The sequence below is a fragment of the Pavona decussata genome, unplaced genomic scaffold (assembly GCF_977016875.1).
Source record: "Pavona decussata unplaced genomic scaffold, jaPavDecu1.1 SCAFFOLD_89, whole genome shotgun sequence".
In the NCBI taxonomy this organism is placed as follows: Eukaryota; Metazoa; Cnidaria; class Anthozoa; order Scleractinia; family Agariciidae; genus Pavona; species Pavona decussata.
The window spans coordinates 209,381-224,474 of record NW_028145506.1 but is presented as its reverse complement, the minus strand read 5'-3'; the positions used below and the strand labels follow the sequence as shown (position 1 = coordinate 224,474).

Below are 15,094 nucleotides of genomic sequence, written 5' to 3'. Positions count from 1 at the left end.
TGGCGCAAAAATATGCTCAGATATTTGTCCACGGACATTATCTGTTCCGAGAAGCGAACAGTTTTCCGAGAGCGAAGCTCGAGGAAAACTGTGAGCTTCGAGGAGCAGATAATGTCTGAGGACAAATATCTGAGCATATTTTTAAAGCCAAATGGAGGCTATTGTGGTTATTATCCTTCAAATATTTTTCGCAACATGTAGCAACGAGCTTGAGTATCTGAACATTTCGTTTAAGAACAGTTTACCGTCAAAAACGTTTAGAGCGTATGTTGTTTTCTGATACTGCTTTATCGACCAGTGGGTTTATCTCTCCTTCTGTCACAAAAGCAAACCGTTCCCCCATCTTGACATTAATTTTAATTGTAAACAAGACGCGCCTTGAAGTTTTAGAAATTGGGGAATATCATCGGATATTCCCCAGTTTTAGTTGGGCTATATTCGGTCACGTGAGGCGTTTAGACCAATCGCGCGCGAGCGAAAATATTTGATGGATTATAACGGGTGTTATCTGTATTCATGTAAATGTCACAACAATTAAGCTTATGTTCTTCAGAAATCGGTAGCCGCCTTTTAACGATACAAATGCAATTTGAAGAATGTTCAGCGTCAAAATTAAGTAGCCACTGTTCCGGTTTTATTTGTATTGGTACTGTTTTATTTTTTAAGCATTTTTTATATAACCAGTTAGTATTTATTATTATTATTATTTTTTTTAGTATATATTAACTTGATGAAGATCATGATAAAATTTTTACACGCACACCTTTAATTGTTCTAACTCACTCTTGGTCCAAGTGGCCGGCAAAATAATAGCCTGGGCCGGATCAGCGAAGCCTTCCTAACCCCAAGTATTATTGTTTCTTAACAATAGCCAATGTTGACATAACGATATACTATCGTCAAAAAAAAAAAATAAAATAAAAAACCGATACTGAGGAGTGCTTCATTAGTCTAGCCCCTGGTTTTCAGACGGCCCGCGGTCGTTCGCTATACTCCCCAACCCAGTCCCCTACGGTAGTGGATGGGTCGATAGTGGGAAACCTGACAGGAAGCCGGGGTGGGGGGTGGGGTGATAACGAACGACCTCGGATCGTCTGAAACGGTTGGAAAACACCAGAATCTAAACACAAGTAGGGTTTTATGCGGCTGATCACTTTGTGCAAGGGGATTCAAGAAATTTTAAATCGGTATTTCTGTTTGATTTCACTCAGTTTTCAGTTATTCGATTTGACAATCGAACTATCTATGTTTGTCCTTCAGAGGAGAAACCAGCGAGCTTTGTTTGGATCTTTTTTTCACTAGTAGCAGGTGAAACAAATAAAGAATACTTATAGGAAACGTATTTTAAAACTCAAACATACTCGTTTTTCTGCCTTCGGCCGAAGCCCCAAGCACGTATCATGACTTAGTCCTTTGTCGTATAAAAACAGGCTCAGCTATCCGGCAGGGGATGATTGGGGGGGGGGGGGGGGGAGGGAGGGTACATAGAGTTTATTCATTTTTTTTTTCTGCTTATCTATTACATCTAATTGATTTTCTGTGAAAGCAGTGGGTTATGAAGACAATGTATCTTAACTTGAAATGTGAAATCGGTTTTCTGTTGTACAAAAAACAAAACCATATTCGAACAGGAATTGGATAATACAGAAGTTTCCGGCTTAGACCAGTGTTCGTTAAGGGGAAGACGACCGACGTATTTCAGCTTTTAGTCTGTGAATTCTGTCCTTTACAAAGTTGTAAAAGTCATATTCCAATTCCAGACGTTTCTTCATGATCTTTTCCACTTGTAGAGAAGGTCCTTTCTTATTCATCGTCTTGGTTACTTTTATTTTAGTTTGAAGCGCATTTCCTAAAGAGAAAAATAGGACCTTTAAAAATATTTAAAAAACAAATTTTTAGAATTATCATTGCTTATTTAATTATCTATGAAATTTGCGAGGTTCCGGTAACTCCCAAATTTCTATTTGGATTCCAACAGACCAGGTAAAGTTGGCAACACTAGGTAATTTTATACCCCGATCGCAACGATCAACGAAACTCTTCAGGTGTTCTCAAAACTGTGATCAACTTTGTTTTCGGGTTTCGTCGTCAACTAGTTGAACCAACTAACTGCTGGATTTTATACCAACGAAGTGAAGTGCGTTAAATCGCCACGGCTGGCGTAATAAATCGCCCAGTTTGCCGGTTCTGATTGAGCGGCGTCTGATTCGCTTGCGATTTTCGCTGGCGATATAATTCGAGGTGGTCGGGGTATATTATCACCTAGTGTGATGCAGGCATAAGATCTGCTTTTCCCACATCATGAGTAAACTGCACAAAAAACGTATCTCTATTAGGAGGGCATCGTCCTCAGTTAGCTAAGCCGAGAAATGCAGTTGACTGATCTTGACTGGACTACAAAGTTTAACAATTAACAACTGCAAAAAACAAAGAACAACAACAAAGTTCATCTAACCTGGTACTTTGTACATATTCAGAACACCCTTAAAAAATTCAGGGAGGAGTTTCTCGAGAACGAAAAGAAAATCTTCCATCTCTTCAGTCACTCCAACCAGCAGGTAGTTTTTAATCACGTTTTCTTTGGCTTGTGTTAGAGCTAACTGTGAGGGCTGCCTGTAGAGAGAACAGGAATGTCTCTAAAATGTGCGGTGAGATGTGCGCGAGAGCTTAGAATACACAGCAGGTAACAAAAGAAAGGAACGTATTTTGCTTCTCTTTCTATTCTTTTTTCTCCGCAGTTTTAACAAGATCGTATGCGTCTTCCACGCTTTCCAGAGGGAACCATGAACGTATTGCTACGCTGGATGAGAAATTTCCCTAGACCAACTAGAAATGATCTATCCAAGCTCGCAAGGCCATTCCCATGTTCAAAATAGTGACGTTAATATGACATTTGTGTATATATGGCCACCCCGGCTCTGGTTTTGGAACAACCCAAAGACCCTGAGAATGATGCGTGAGGTGTCCCGCACGTGTCTGGGTCACCTCTTATTACTGAAAATTAAAGGGGCTATACCACGAATTTTTATACTATAAATATTACAATCAAAGAAAACCCAATAATTGAAATAATAATAATAATAATAATAATAATAATAATAATAATAATTTGATAATACTTACGTTCTTTCAGGGCACATTTCTGAAACTGAATGCGCCTTAAGGCCGACTTAGACGGTACACCTCTAGCTTACGACAGTCGCATGCGATTTCAATAGCCCGCGCTGCTTGCGTCATGCAAAAAATCGCACATTACTCTCGTCATTCAACATTGCCTATAGCTACGATTGTCATAGGATTTTAAAACATGTTTTAAAACCCTGCGATATTTTTGTGACGTACACGACAGTCGTAAGCGAGCTGTAGGTTTGATTTATCCGAAACAATTCGTGTCGTTGGCCTGTCGTAAGCTTGTCGCATGCGACAAAGTCGTACCGTATAAATCGCCCTTTACAATACTCATTATATTTACCATAAAGACATGGGTAATTTAAAAATAAAAGTTCTGCAATTCAGTGTTGTTTAAAATCAGCTTACTAGTTTTCTGAAACTAAAATCAAATGTCCTTCGCTGCGGATAAACAGAATGGAACTGGCTGCAACTTGTGAAAGTTTGGACTTCTGTCTTTAATCAAGAAAGGTTTTGACGTTAATATCGAAGACGTTTCAACCAATTAACAACAACTTTCCATTTTCAGCAAATCTTTATTCAAGTCGTTCACAATATTTTAAACGCAACTGAGGCTATATAAGTGCAACGCCGTTTATGTGAAAATAAGTATTGTTTGCATATGAAAGAAAACTAATTTTCAGAACAAAACCTATGGACAAGCCTCGCTCTCATAATGAGGTTCAAGGCAAGTCGGAATGGGCTTCAGTTTTAATCCTATTTCGAACTCCCATATGTGGAATTAGAACGTACTTTGTTTGCATTCTTGCTCAGTGAGATTTTTCCTTGAGTAGTTCGGGGCGTTTTCACCTCACCACAAAGACAATCGTTTCTAATTTTCCCGAATTTGATCCGGAATCTAAAGGCGACCTGAGATTCGATAGTTGTTATATTTTCAAGTAACAACCTTGCTAAACAAAAAGATTTATTTATGTTAATGATTTATCTATGTCACCCTTCATTTCGTGTATTGTTTGTCTTGTTTGGAATCATCTGGACGAACAACTGAAAAGGCAAACCCCACAAAAACGAAACGTTTCGTCCATTTTTTAAATTAACACCCAACTGATAAATCTACGTTTTCATTAAAATCTACTCCTGCTACGTACCTTGTCAAGCATTTCTGAAAATCTCCGTTTATTGTGTGCACAGGTGTATACAATAACGGGCTTTAAAAAATATAAACGCAATAAAATCGGACCACATACTTACGAGCAAAAGGCCTCTTGTCCGCAGAAGTACGGAATAATCTGGAAAGTTCTTTGCTCGTTGCATTCTGGCTTGTCATTGAGGACGCAATCATTGAATGTCTAAAATCCGAAGATTTGTATATTTTGAGATTGATGCAATAATTCTAAAACTTAAACATCACAGGCTGTGGACGCTCGGAGTTGGTGGACTTCTGTACTTGAGAACATTCTCACATGATATTTATGAAGAATACGAACTATGACTTCGTAAGTAGCTATACACGTCACGGTTGACTGCCTTATCTACCCTGTTAGTTCTCCTTCTTCTTTCCTTCTTTCTTGTGAAAAAATAACAACAACAACAACAACAACAACAACAACAATAACAAGCTTTATTTGCATGACTATAACAAATACAGTATTGCAAAAGCTATTCATAGCTAATTATCGCAATGATTCGTTACAATGATTCGTTACTGGCTCGGTCAACACAAACCTGATTTTTCTCCTCGTCGGTGCCTTCAAAACTCCGTATTTTCCCAAGATCTCCAAATCTACGGTAGTGATAGTCAGAGACTAGTCGAGCCAGTGGATCCCGGATGAGGTTTATGTAAACAGGCTGAACAGAGCCAAATCTGAAGAGAAAGCAAAGAGCGGGAACACACAAAAATTAATTAACAACTTGACTCACTCATAAATCTTATAAATTAAAGGAATTAGACAATCAAAAACCTGGACGCATTCTATTTAGGAATACTAAGAAGAAAGAAATACTAGGATGAGCTTAATGTATACTATTTTTTTAGATCAGCAACAGGTAAGCGATCTTTCTCATATAGGGCTGCTCAGCTCTGGAATGGCCTTCCAGAAAGTTTAGCAAACATGAGTCATTTGATGTTTTTAGGAACGCGATTAAAGGACGTGCCCTTGACGAATTTTTAAGCCATTGACACTCAATAGGTGTAATTATGCGTATTTTAAGTTTTTTTTAAATAATATGGTAATGTTTTATCACTTTTAAATGTTTATTTTAGATTTCAATTTTTTATATTAGATTTTATTGTAATTGGTATGTGAAAACCCGTTTTGATTGAATGTACCAATAAGGCTATCATTATTATTATTATTATTATTATTATTATTATTATTATTATTATTAACTGGTTGAAATATAAATGCAACGGTAGAACGTTCTGGAAAATTTTCAGTAGAATCGGACGTCGACCTTCGGAGGTAGTTCGGCCACTCCTTCCATTCAAACAAGTTGGCAAGGGCAGTTTTTGCAATTTCTATTTTGTTGTCTTTTTCCGCCATCACCTAAGTTTTTTTGACCTACCAGCGCTGAACCAATGAGATTGGAAGTTTGGAAAAGCATGCAAACGAGGCTCTTCTCATATGGAAGACTGGGAAGCCTTTGCAAACATTAAACCGGAAATCTTAGCGCAATGAAAAGCCTCCCAGAAGGACATAAGAAGAAATATTTGTAAAAGTAATCGATACTGTCAGCACTTGCTCTGCTAGTTGATTGGCTGCTTTGATTTTTACGCGCAAAATCTCCGCTCTGACCTCTACTCGTGAATCGCCTGCATGGGACAAAGTCCCTGTATGGAGATGATCAACGGCTGCTTCGTCTACAGTTAGCCGGTAGGAGTGTGATCGGAAAGTCTTTGGTCACTTGCAAATAGTTTTTTTTAGGAAAATGTAATATTCGAGAATTTTTTAAACTCAACGAAAACGCATTCAGTTGGTGTGTGTAATGTGTAAGGTGGTAGGCCTAGAATGGTCTTATTAGTTATATCTTAGCATAGTTTACCTTTGAAAGTCGACAAATTGCAAATGACGGTGATAAATAAATGGTGTCTCAAGGCGATCTATGAAATCCACAAATTCTACCTGAAAAAATGCATAATAAGGTTTTTTAACCCTTACTTCAGAGTTATAATTTCAATGTCTTTCAAATATCACTAATTCAGCTGCTCATGCCGGACTTCTGGCTACCAAAGAATCGTTTAAACTGGTAAATCAGTTTCCATGTTCCCCAATATACTCACTTTTTGGTCTTTTCCCGGCACTTAATTTGCGTGTAAACTGGCATCACAACTAAATTAAATTCCGGCTGGAAGTACTTCCGGATTGAAAATATTAATGACTTACTGCATTGTTAACGTTTTTCTGATCAAAAACCAGTCTTCAAAACACAATTGTTAACCGTCAACCTTCAAAATCAGCAAAATTTAGTGAACCGTTAACCGTCAAATCTACACCCCCATTGACACCCTCTTTTTAACAGGGTAAACTTTTTGTTGCCGTTCAGAAAACGGATTCATAATTTACCTAGTCATCGAAATTCGAAAGTCGAGCCCACGTTTCAAAGAAACCACCAAGTATGCAATATTCAAAATCAAAATACACATCGGGGTTTCAAATTGTAGCATAGGAAAGCCACAGGCTCTCCAGGTTTAGCGTAGGCCAAGCAGCTCCACCCACCACCAAATGCAGCAAGGAAGAATCTCCAACCCAACATAAAATGTCTAGATGGAAGGAGTCCCGCTCATGAATGACAAGTATAATTCTAGTGGGGAAAAGGCGCAAGGAACCAGCCAGACCGATTCTGTATTCTTTAATTGATTTTTAACTAGTTTCTGTATCATGAAGGAACTGGAAATATAGGCAACTTCTCCCTGGATGGAACACTACTCCATCGCACAGCGCTTCACAGCAGTATGTCGACGGCCCGCTCCACTTGGGTGAAGAAAGACAACATGAAGCAATCGAAAGTTACTTGTCTGAAGGAAGCAAGACCATGACAGGGACTGGGCCACGAATCAGACGTCCCGATGCCTCAGGCTCTTTGGTCAGCGGTTGGTCTCCAGGTAACCAACCACTGGCCAAAGACCCTGAGAATATCTCGGTACAAGATTGACCACCGAATATCACAACGGGCTTCCACGACTGCAAACAACGTCGCTGACTCCTACCTTGCTCTCCCACACTGACGCGAAATATTCATTGATTTTTCTCTTAACTATTACTATTCAAGCTCTCCCTAACCTTTACTCTCCTGCATTGACGAGAAATATTCATCGACTTTTTCTCACTATTTTTTTTTCACATCTCTTGTTCGAGAGTGGCACACGTTTAATTTTCACCGCAGCGCTGTGGTGACCAAGAAACTTAGTGTGCATTATATTTAGATGCACTGATTGACTCACTAAGTTAATAGGTCGTCGATTTACTTTTAGTTACCTGTTCAAGAAGATTGATATGGCGTATATTGTATATCTTAGAACCAATCACTTTGAAGTTATTTTGTTTTGCAAGAGCAACCATAAGCTGTATTATTGTGCGACTTCCACATTTCCCCACTCTATTATAAATCACTCGTTTCTGTTCGGGGAAGAAAAATAGGGAAAATGTAATCAGACAATTTCCTACAAAAAGATTTAATGCTGAATGATCAACCAAAAGCTAAGCTATCGATAAGAAGATAAAGATGAAGTGTTAAGCGATGGCACTTAGAGCGGTATCCAATTGAGTGTCGTAAAACCAAAACCAAAGTAATTACTCTGGCCAATCGCAACAGATGTAAACAACACAACGAGCCAATCAGAATTCGAGGCATATACATCTACCCCGGCGCCAAGCGCGGGAAAACGCGTGCGGCCAAAACACGATTGATTTTGGTTTGGATTCTTATTGGTTGAGAAAGTGGCGCGAGTTTTGCCAACCAATCACAGAACGCAGTAATGCAAAACCAAAGCAAACGTGAAATTACTTTCGACACTCAATTGAAAACCGCTCTTATATCCGTGTGAAATGAGGCGAAAGAGGTGACGTGAGGAAATCCCAGACAAAAGATCTGACTACAAACTTTATGTGACATCAGCCATTCGCAACTGTTATAAGTACTCCTTTTTTGTACGCATTGTTAACAATTGGAACGAGTTACCTATAAAGGATGTTGTACACGCTGGTTTAATAACTTTATTTCGAAACTAACTAAAGATCATGTACACTACGGATTGTAAATAGTTCTAATTTTAAATGTTTGTGATTGTTTTCGATTTTACATTTTAGAATGTTTATTTGGGGAAATTGTTTTTATATATGACTAACCTCACAATTTCCCCTTTCAGCAAGTGTTTTTATTTTGTTGACTCCGGAAAAAAAAAATCGTATCCCATCGTGACAATTCGTTGACCCCGAGATTTTTTTCTTGACCAAGTTTGCCAATTTTGAAATTTCACCAGCCCAGTCCGATAAAGTGATGGCGTTATTAACAAAAATATTAACTTGTTTCGGCGTGACAAGGAGTTTTCGCACGCTCTCGTTTAGCTTTCCACCTCATTACCGAAAGAGGTGCACTCCATAGTACAGAGGTGTTTTTATGCAATTTATGTCTACAGTGCACGAACCATGTGAATCGCAAAAGAAAGTTGGGGTTAATCATGCACATTTCAGAGATAATTAATAATAATTCTAAAAAGCTTTAAAATACATAACAACATATGACATTCTTTCCCAAACTGAACCGTAATTATGATTGAAAAATATGTGGTTAACTACTTATGAAACTCCGGCTCCTTCGGTCTGTTATCCCCCACCCCCCCCCCCCCCCATCAAAAAAAAATTAACGAAGACCTACTCCTTTGATTGTTGAAGTCACAGGCACCGCATCTAAGAAGAGAAGTAAAAGTATCAAAGTTCAGTTTAAATAAAAATCTCTTAGAATGACGGGCATGATGAAGTTGGTCTTTCAAAAAGGACACGTCGAGATAAAACTGTATTCAAGGTAAAATAAAATACATATTCTTTTAGTTGGATTGTCAGATAAGATCGTATTGATTTGTACGCCGGCAATTTCTAAATTATATATAATAAGCAAATTTTCCCCGTCGGGCGCTGAAAAACAGGGAAACTTGTTTAAAAGATAACAAGGATACTCTAATTACATGATATTTAGGCGATAGCCAACGCTTGTTACATTTAGAAGGAATTTTTTTATTCATAAAAAATGAACAGGAAGTTCACAGCAAGCCTACTACCGAAAAGGGCAGAACATTGTGATACTGAGCGGTGGTTTCAGTCAATTTAGTGTAACGCAATGCGTGGCCTTGGATAGAAGAGTAAAGAGGGCGTAAATATATCCAGTGCTGATCCTTTTTTTAAACTTTCTAGATCCCTTGATTGAGGATGGTAGCTTTAAACACCAGTTAATAAAACGGAATTTAAATAAGAACAAACCAGGGAGATAAATACAGTTAAATATCTTCTATGGGTCTAAAGGACCATGCACCCTGAGAAGTTGGATAGGTCAGCGCTAGCTAAGGAAAGAGTCCTATTTTATCTTCGTCTGTCGATAGACGATACTGATTACTTGGAGCATGCGAAGGCCAAGACTGATAGAAATGGCTAAGGGGGTTAGGTGTTAGATTCTAAAGAAACTGCGGTGCTGCGGCGGTAGGAAGTAGAAAGGAAAGTTTGGTTTATCAACAAAGTTGATGACTGAAGGGCGATTCGCTCTGACGAAGGGCTAACGCTAAAAACGTCAGCACTCGAATCTCTTTACGGCGGCCAAATAAACTTATCAACTAAACATTCAAGACTGATGGAGATTGTCTCCAAAAGAGTGACTGCTCCAAAACGCTCAACTAAAAACTGTAGCGAGCTATTTTCCGCAAAGTTAATGTGTTTTATGTCGATAAATACGACATTGGACTCGTCAAAAATGCTAAATTGTTTTATTAATTGAACTGGAGGTTTTGCAACTTTAGCCAAAGGTTTTTCACAATGAAGAAGGCAAACAGGAACAGCTGTTTAAATTCCTAAGACTGTCACATCACGGAGTTTTTTCATTAATTTTTGCTAGCACTCAAGACTGTCATCACAGGCGATTAGGAATGCTTATTTTAAATTTTTCTTCTTAATGCACGGCCGAGATCTTAAAGCGCATATCAGCCGTTTTTTGGTGAGTATGGACAAATGGCATGTTTGAATGCGAGAACTGGAGTTGCCGATAACCAATTTTAATATATTCGATTCGACAATTGTTTTATTATTAAGCTAGTAAGTTTGTCAGTCTTGGTGAATAATGGAAATATTTATCATGTAACAAGCAAAAAAACTGTCTCCGAGACTGACCCGTATTGATTGATGGAAAAGAAAAAAACTATCCAAATTTTTACAATTGTGACCTGACTAGCTGAGAAAAGAACTGACTGGAGTAAAACAGCTCAAAGTAGAGATTCTGAATCCGCAGGGAATAAAGTCGCCTTTAAGAGTAACGGATGCTAAGAGACACTGCGATTTTCTTGATTTTTTAATTGAGTCCTGCGCTGTGGGCTTGATGGCCATTTACAACTGTGTTTGCATTCGCCTACTAACTGTAAAATTCAGCGTTCAACTGAAAACTGATTCACTAATAAGATTTCACAAACGAGCATGGTAACCCAAGATGCATTTCACTGCGTTTCCCCTAAAAACAAAGATTTCTAAGATAAGGCACAAAAGCTTGGGTCTGAAGTAGTGCAATCTATATTTAAATTACTTGGAAATATTCAATTTACTTTTAAAACCACTATAAGTTGTTAATGCACTTTAAAGGAAAAGTGGATTTAATTTGTTTTAGTTTGTTTACAAAATGGAATACCATTATCGGTTGTTTAGCGATAAAAAGGTTGACGAGGAATTTTTCATTGAGTCGCAAAGGCACAACAAGCGATGTCATTTAATCTCAATTTATGAATGCAAGTGGAGTGATAGAGCTATCATCTTCCTTGATTTCCGATTAAAACAGACTAACACATTTTGTTGTAATCTGATGATAAATGAAAGATGGGTCAGTTCATTTGTAATTTTTACGAGAACGAGAAAAGAACAGTTTTCTGAACAGGCTGAACTACAACCACAGCTATTCTTAAAATGCGCAAAATGTTTATCCTTCTTAACTGTACTGTTGGTCCGATTCTTTTCGGTGGGTAATCTGTTCGGATTTCGGAACGCCTGAAAATCGCGCGAGAAATTCCGATTTGATCTAAAGGTTTCTTCGACAAAATGCCAGGTAAGAATTTTGTAACACTGGAAAATTAATTCCTATTGCTTTTCGAGGGGCAAATAGCATTTTCATAAAGCCAAATACAACTCATAAATTCATAGCCTCGCAGTCCTCCTACGCAGACGTTGACGAACACAAACAGCACAGTGTGCGTAGGGGGCTGGTAAATTCGGGAAAAAAAATTCCGCTTCCTAAAACTTTCTGCGAGTTAAATTTTCATCTAAAACATCCGAACAGATCATTCTGTATTAGCTGGCTAACACAAATATGCCTTTAAAAGACCACCAAATGATCTCCAGACACGGGAAACAACATTTGAAGTTTTTAAATTTTGCCTATGTCTGTTGGGTGCACTTTGTCGGCGATCCGTGCAGCAGCTCTTTTTGTTAAAAAGACGTAGGCAGACATAATTCAGGCGCACCCAATGGTTCCTTTCGGTGAATAACTGTTGGGAAAGCCTAAATGGCCTCAGAATTTCGGATTTAGTTGTCAAGATATTTTACAAGATGCCACCTAAAAAATTTCGTGACACTGAAACTATTCATATGTCGTTAACATACAAAACAAGGTCAGTTGGAGCATTTTCGTTACGCCAACAAGAGCTCGTTAATTCGAAGAATAGGATCCTATTCTCTGAAATTTTCTTCAACTTCAATTTTCAGCTAAAACAATCAAAAACAGTCAAACTGTATTAGCTTACACATGTTCTCGTTGCCCCTGTTAATATTTCACCGGAAGTTCTGAACTCATGCAACGTTAATAAGGAAGCGTAATTGACTGAACTTCAGTTCACTTAAAGACTTACCTTGCCAGCTGTGAATTTGATAAAAGTGCCTTTCCTCGGTTTGTGTGGTTCCTCTGGCTCGGGGAGCTTTGACTTGAAAAAGCAGCGACACAAAATATGTTGTACCTATGATCAAGACGGCCAACAGGAGAACAAATTTCAATCTCCGCATTGTCTGTATAAATTGCGATGACCAAGAATTGTGCTCGTCCTCTTAGCGGTTTTCGCGTTTTGTAATTACGGAAAATGCAAACGAAAGCAAACAAAAGGGCGAGCAATTATAGCCATTGATAAATCTGTAAATATAAAATACTCGATAGAACAAAACCGATTGGATAAAATTACCAGCCCAATCTCGTTCCCCTTGACCAGCGGTCGGAAAATGAGCATGTGCAGGAAGGAACGAAGACTCGAGGTACAAGATTTTTACCAGCTGCAAAACATTTGTCATCGCTTATCACATCGCTGTACATAAATATCGAGCGCAGTGACGTTGAACCATTTTTATCAGCCTTTTTTATATTCAAACTAACGGAGATCACAAAATCATGAATTATATTCAGGTATTATATCGAAGGAAAAAACTACATCGTTTTCTTTTCTCATACAAAACTTTTGTGCCTAAAGAGACATTACTGTAGAGTTTGAGCAATACACAATATGCAATATACAAATCCAATGCCTCCCACGCAGAGGGTCTTTGGGTTTGTCACGCATGTGGAGGAATTCGTGACAAGCCCATAGAGCGTCTGGGTAGGAGGCTAATGCTATGTCAACGAAGTTTCTCAATAGGCCATTTCCGAGTTGCCGTAAACCTCATTATGAAAGTGAAGCTAAGTGCAAAGCCTTTCTTATGAAAATTAGTTTTGTTTGCATATGAATGAAAACTTGTTTTCAAAATAAAAACTTTACACTTAGCCTCGCTTTCATAATTACAACAACAATTTATTCAGTATTCCCATATATATACATGGTATTACTTATGTAATAAGTCTGGATTACGTTAAATAATTATGTCTAATAATTAAGCTAGCATTGATTGTCGATTCAGCATTGAATCATAAATATAAGCAGCAATGGTTCTACAAACAAAAGGATCAACGTTATTAAAAAGAAACATGATTTTTGAGATATTGTCAAGATCATTAAAATTTCGATATTTGTCATTTATTTCATCAAAATATTTCTTACGTGTATCATGATAATGTTCGCAAGAGAATAGAAAATGCGATTCGTCTTCAATTTGATTGGAATTACAGAGATAGCAGGTTCTCAAATTTTCAGGTGTCTTGTTGTGCCGGCCAGTTTCAATTCGCAGATTGTGATTTCCAAGACGAAATGTATTGATTTGTTTTTTGTGACGTACATTTTTTATCGAATCCAAGGAGTCAGTTTTGTGGCAATCTTGTTTAAAGATAGAGTAGAATTTAAGTTTTTTATTTAGGTTTAGTAAATTAAGTTGATGATTAGTTGAAGTTTTATTAACACTTAGTCGAATACGTTCAGTGAAGTTGTGAATGTTTAAATTGGAAAGATTACACAGAGAGTTGACTCTTTGCATAATGCTCAGTTGGTTTTTGTCGGTCATTTCTTTAGATAGGTAAAGGCATTGTTTGGCAATGTTATCTTCTGGTAGACTTTCCAGGTGTAACCAAAATTTAATAATATTTATGTCAATTTTTGCTTTTAATGATAATCTTCCAAGTTCATTTCTACATGCTACATTTGGGCATTGTTTATTGACTCCTAAAAAAAGTTTACGGCAACTGGGCTATTACAGTAGAACCCCGCTAACTCGGACTCCCAAGGGAAAAAATAGTTCTAGTTATCTGGGGTTCGAGTGAGCGCGGCTGGTGTTGAATTTCAAGTTTCCCGGTGATAACTTAAAATATAATATCGTGGTTTGTCATTCTTTCACAATCACGAGCCAATTTAGTGCAATAAGCAGAATGTGTTTGTTTTGTAAGAGCTCTCACGGTGACCAACTCGACCACGAGATCTTCGTGTCATTTGACGTAGAGTCGCTTTTTACCAGCGTCCCAATCGAAGAAGGTGCTCCTGTGCTATGAGGGCCATGTTACCCCGGTTACCACGGAAGCTGGAGAGTGACCCCATCCTTGCTGACTGCACCAAATTAACACCTGCTCAAATTGTCGTAAAGTCTAAGCAACAACCGTGGACGATAATCCTGCTGGTATACGTTGGATCAATTGTTGATCTGATCGGCTTAACAAGTATAAATGATAAAAGAAGCAGAGACCGATACAACGTACTGAATTACGTTTTGCAATTGTCAGACTGTATACGGACCGTATACGGACCGAAAAGTGCCTTTACGATCTGTACAAACCGTACGGATCGTCAAAACGTTCACCGGTCGCTCAGGTAATGAGATGCAATTGTCAGACTGTATACGGACCGAAAATTGTCTTTACGATCCGTAAGGATCGTGAGGCTGTTTTTTCAGACCGTATCAGTTTATCAAACCGTACGGACGGTCTCTGCTTCTTTTAACAAATTGTAGACCGCCAGCAGTCACTTCCTTCTCTTAATTTCCGTAGCGCGCGATTGATCTACATTCCTTCCTCGTCCACTTTTCTAATTTGCATAATTTTACCGTCAGTTTGCGCGTGTGATCTGAGGAGAAAAGTACGACTGAACGCAAATTGCCGACCACATAGATTTTGCAATGAGATCCGCATACTTCCAGTATTAGGAGTTTCAATGTGAAAGTAAGTGCTGGCATTAAAATTGGAATAAAATATGTAGTGACAATACAATATGAAATGAGTAAAAGCCCGCGAGAAATGAAAGATAAATAAACAATAGCCTCCATTAGGCGCGAAAATATGCTCAGATCCGCGGCCATTATCTGTTACGAGAAGGGAACAGTTTTCC

The 15,094-nt window shown here is 38.2% G+C and overlaps 1 protein-coding gene across 1 annotated transcript; it reads right to left on the bottom strand.

The window, feature by feature from the left end:
- Nucleotides 1-61: 61 nt before the first annotated feature.
- LOC146474397 (uronyl 2-sulfotransferase-like) lies at nt 62-12,550 on the bottom strand. The gene is made up of 8 exons (XM_085116985.1): nt 12,218-12,550; nt 9,004-9,035; nt 7,605-7,745; nt 6,172-6,251; nt 4,855-4,993; nt 4,381-4,478; nt 2,456-2,613; nt 62-1,849 (listed from the first exon to the last, which is right to left on the bottom strand). The coding sequence occupies exons 1-8, from the start codon at nt 12,366-12,368 to the stop codon at nt 1,674-1,676; spliced, it is 975 nt and encodes a 324-aa protein (XP_084973111.1). The 5' UTR covers nt 12,369-12,550; the 3' UTR covers nt 62-1,673.
- Between the last annotated feature and the right edge of the window lie 2,544 nt (nt 12,551-15,094).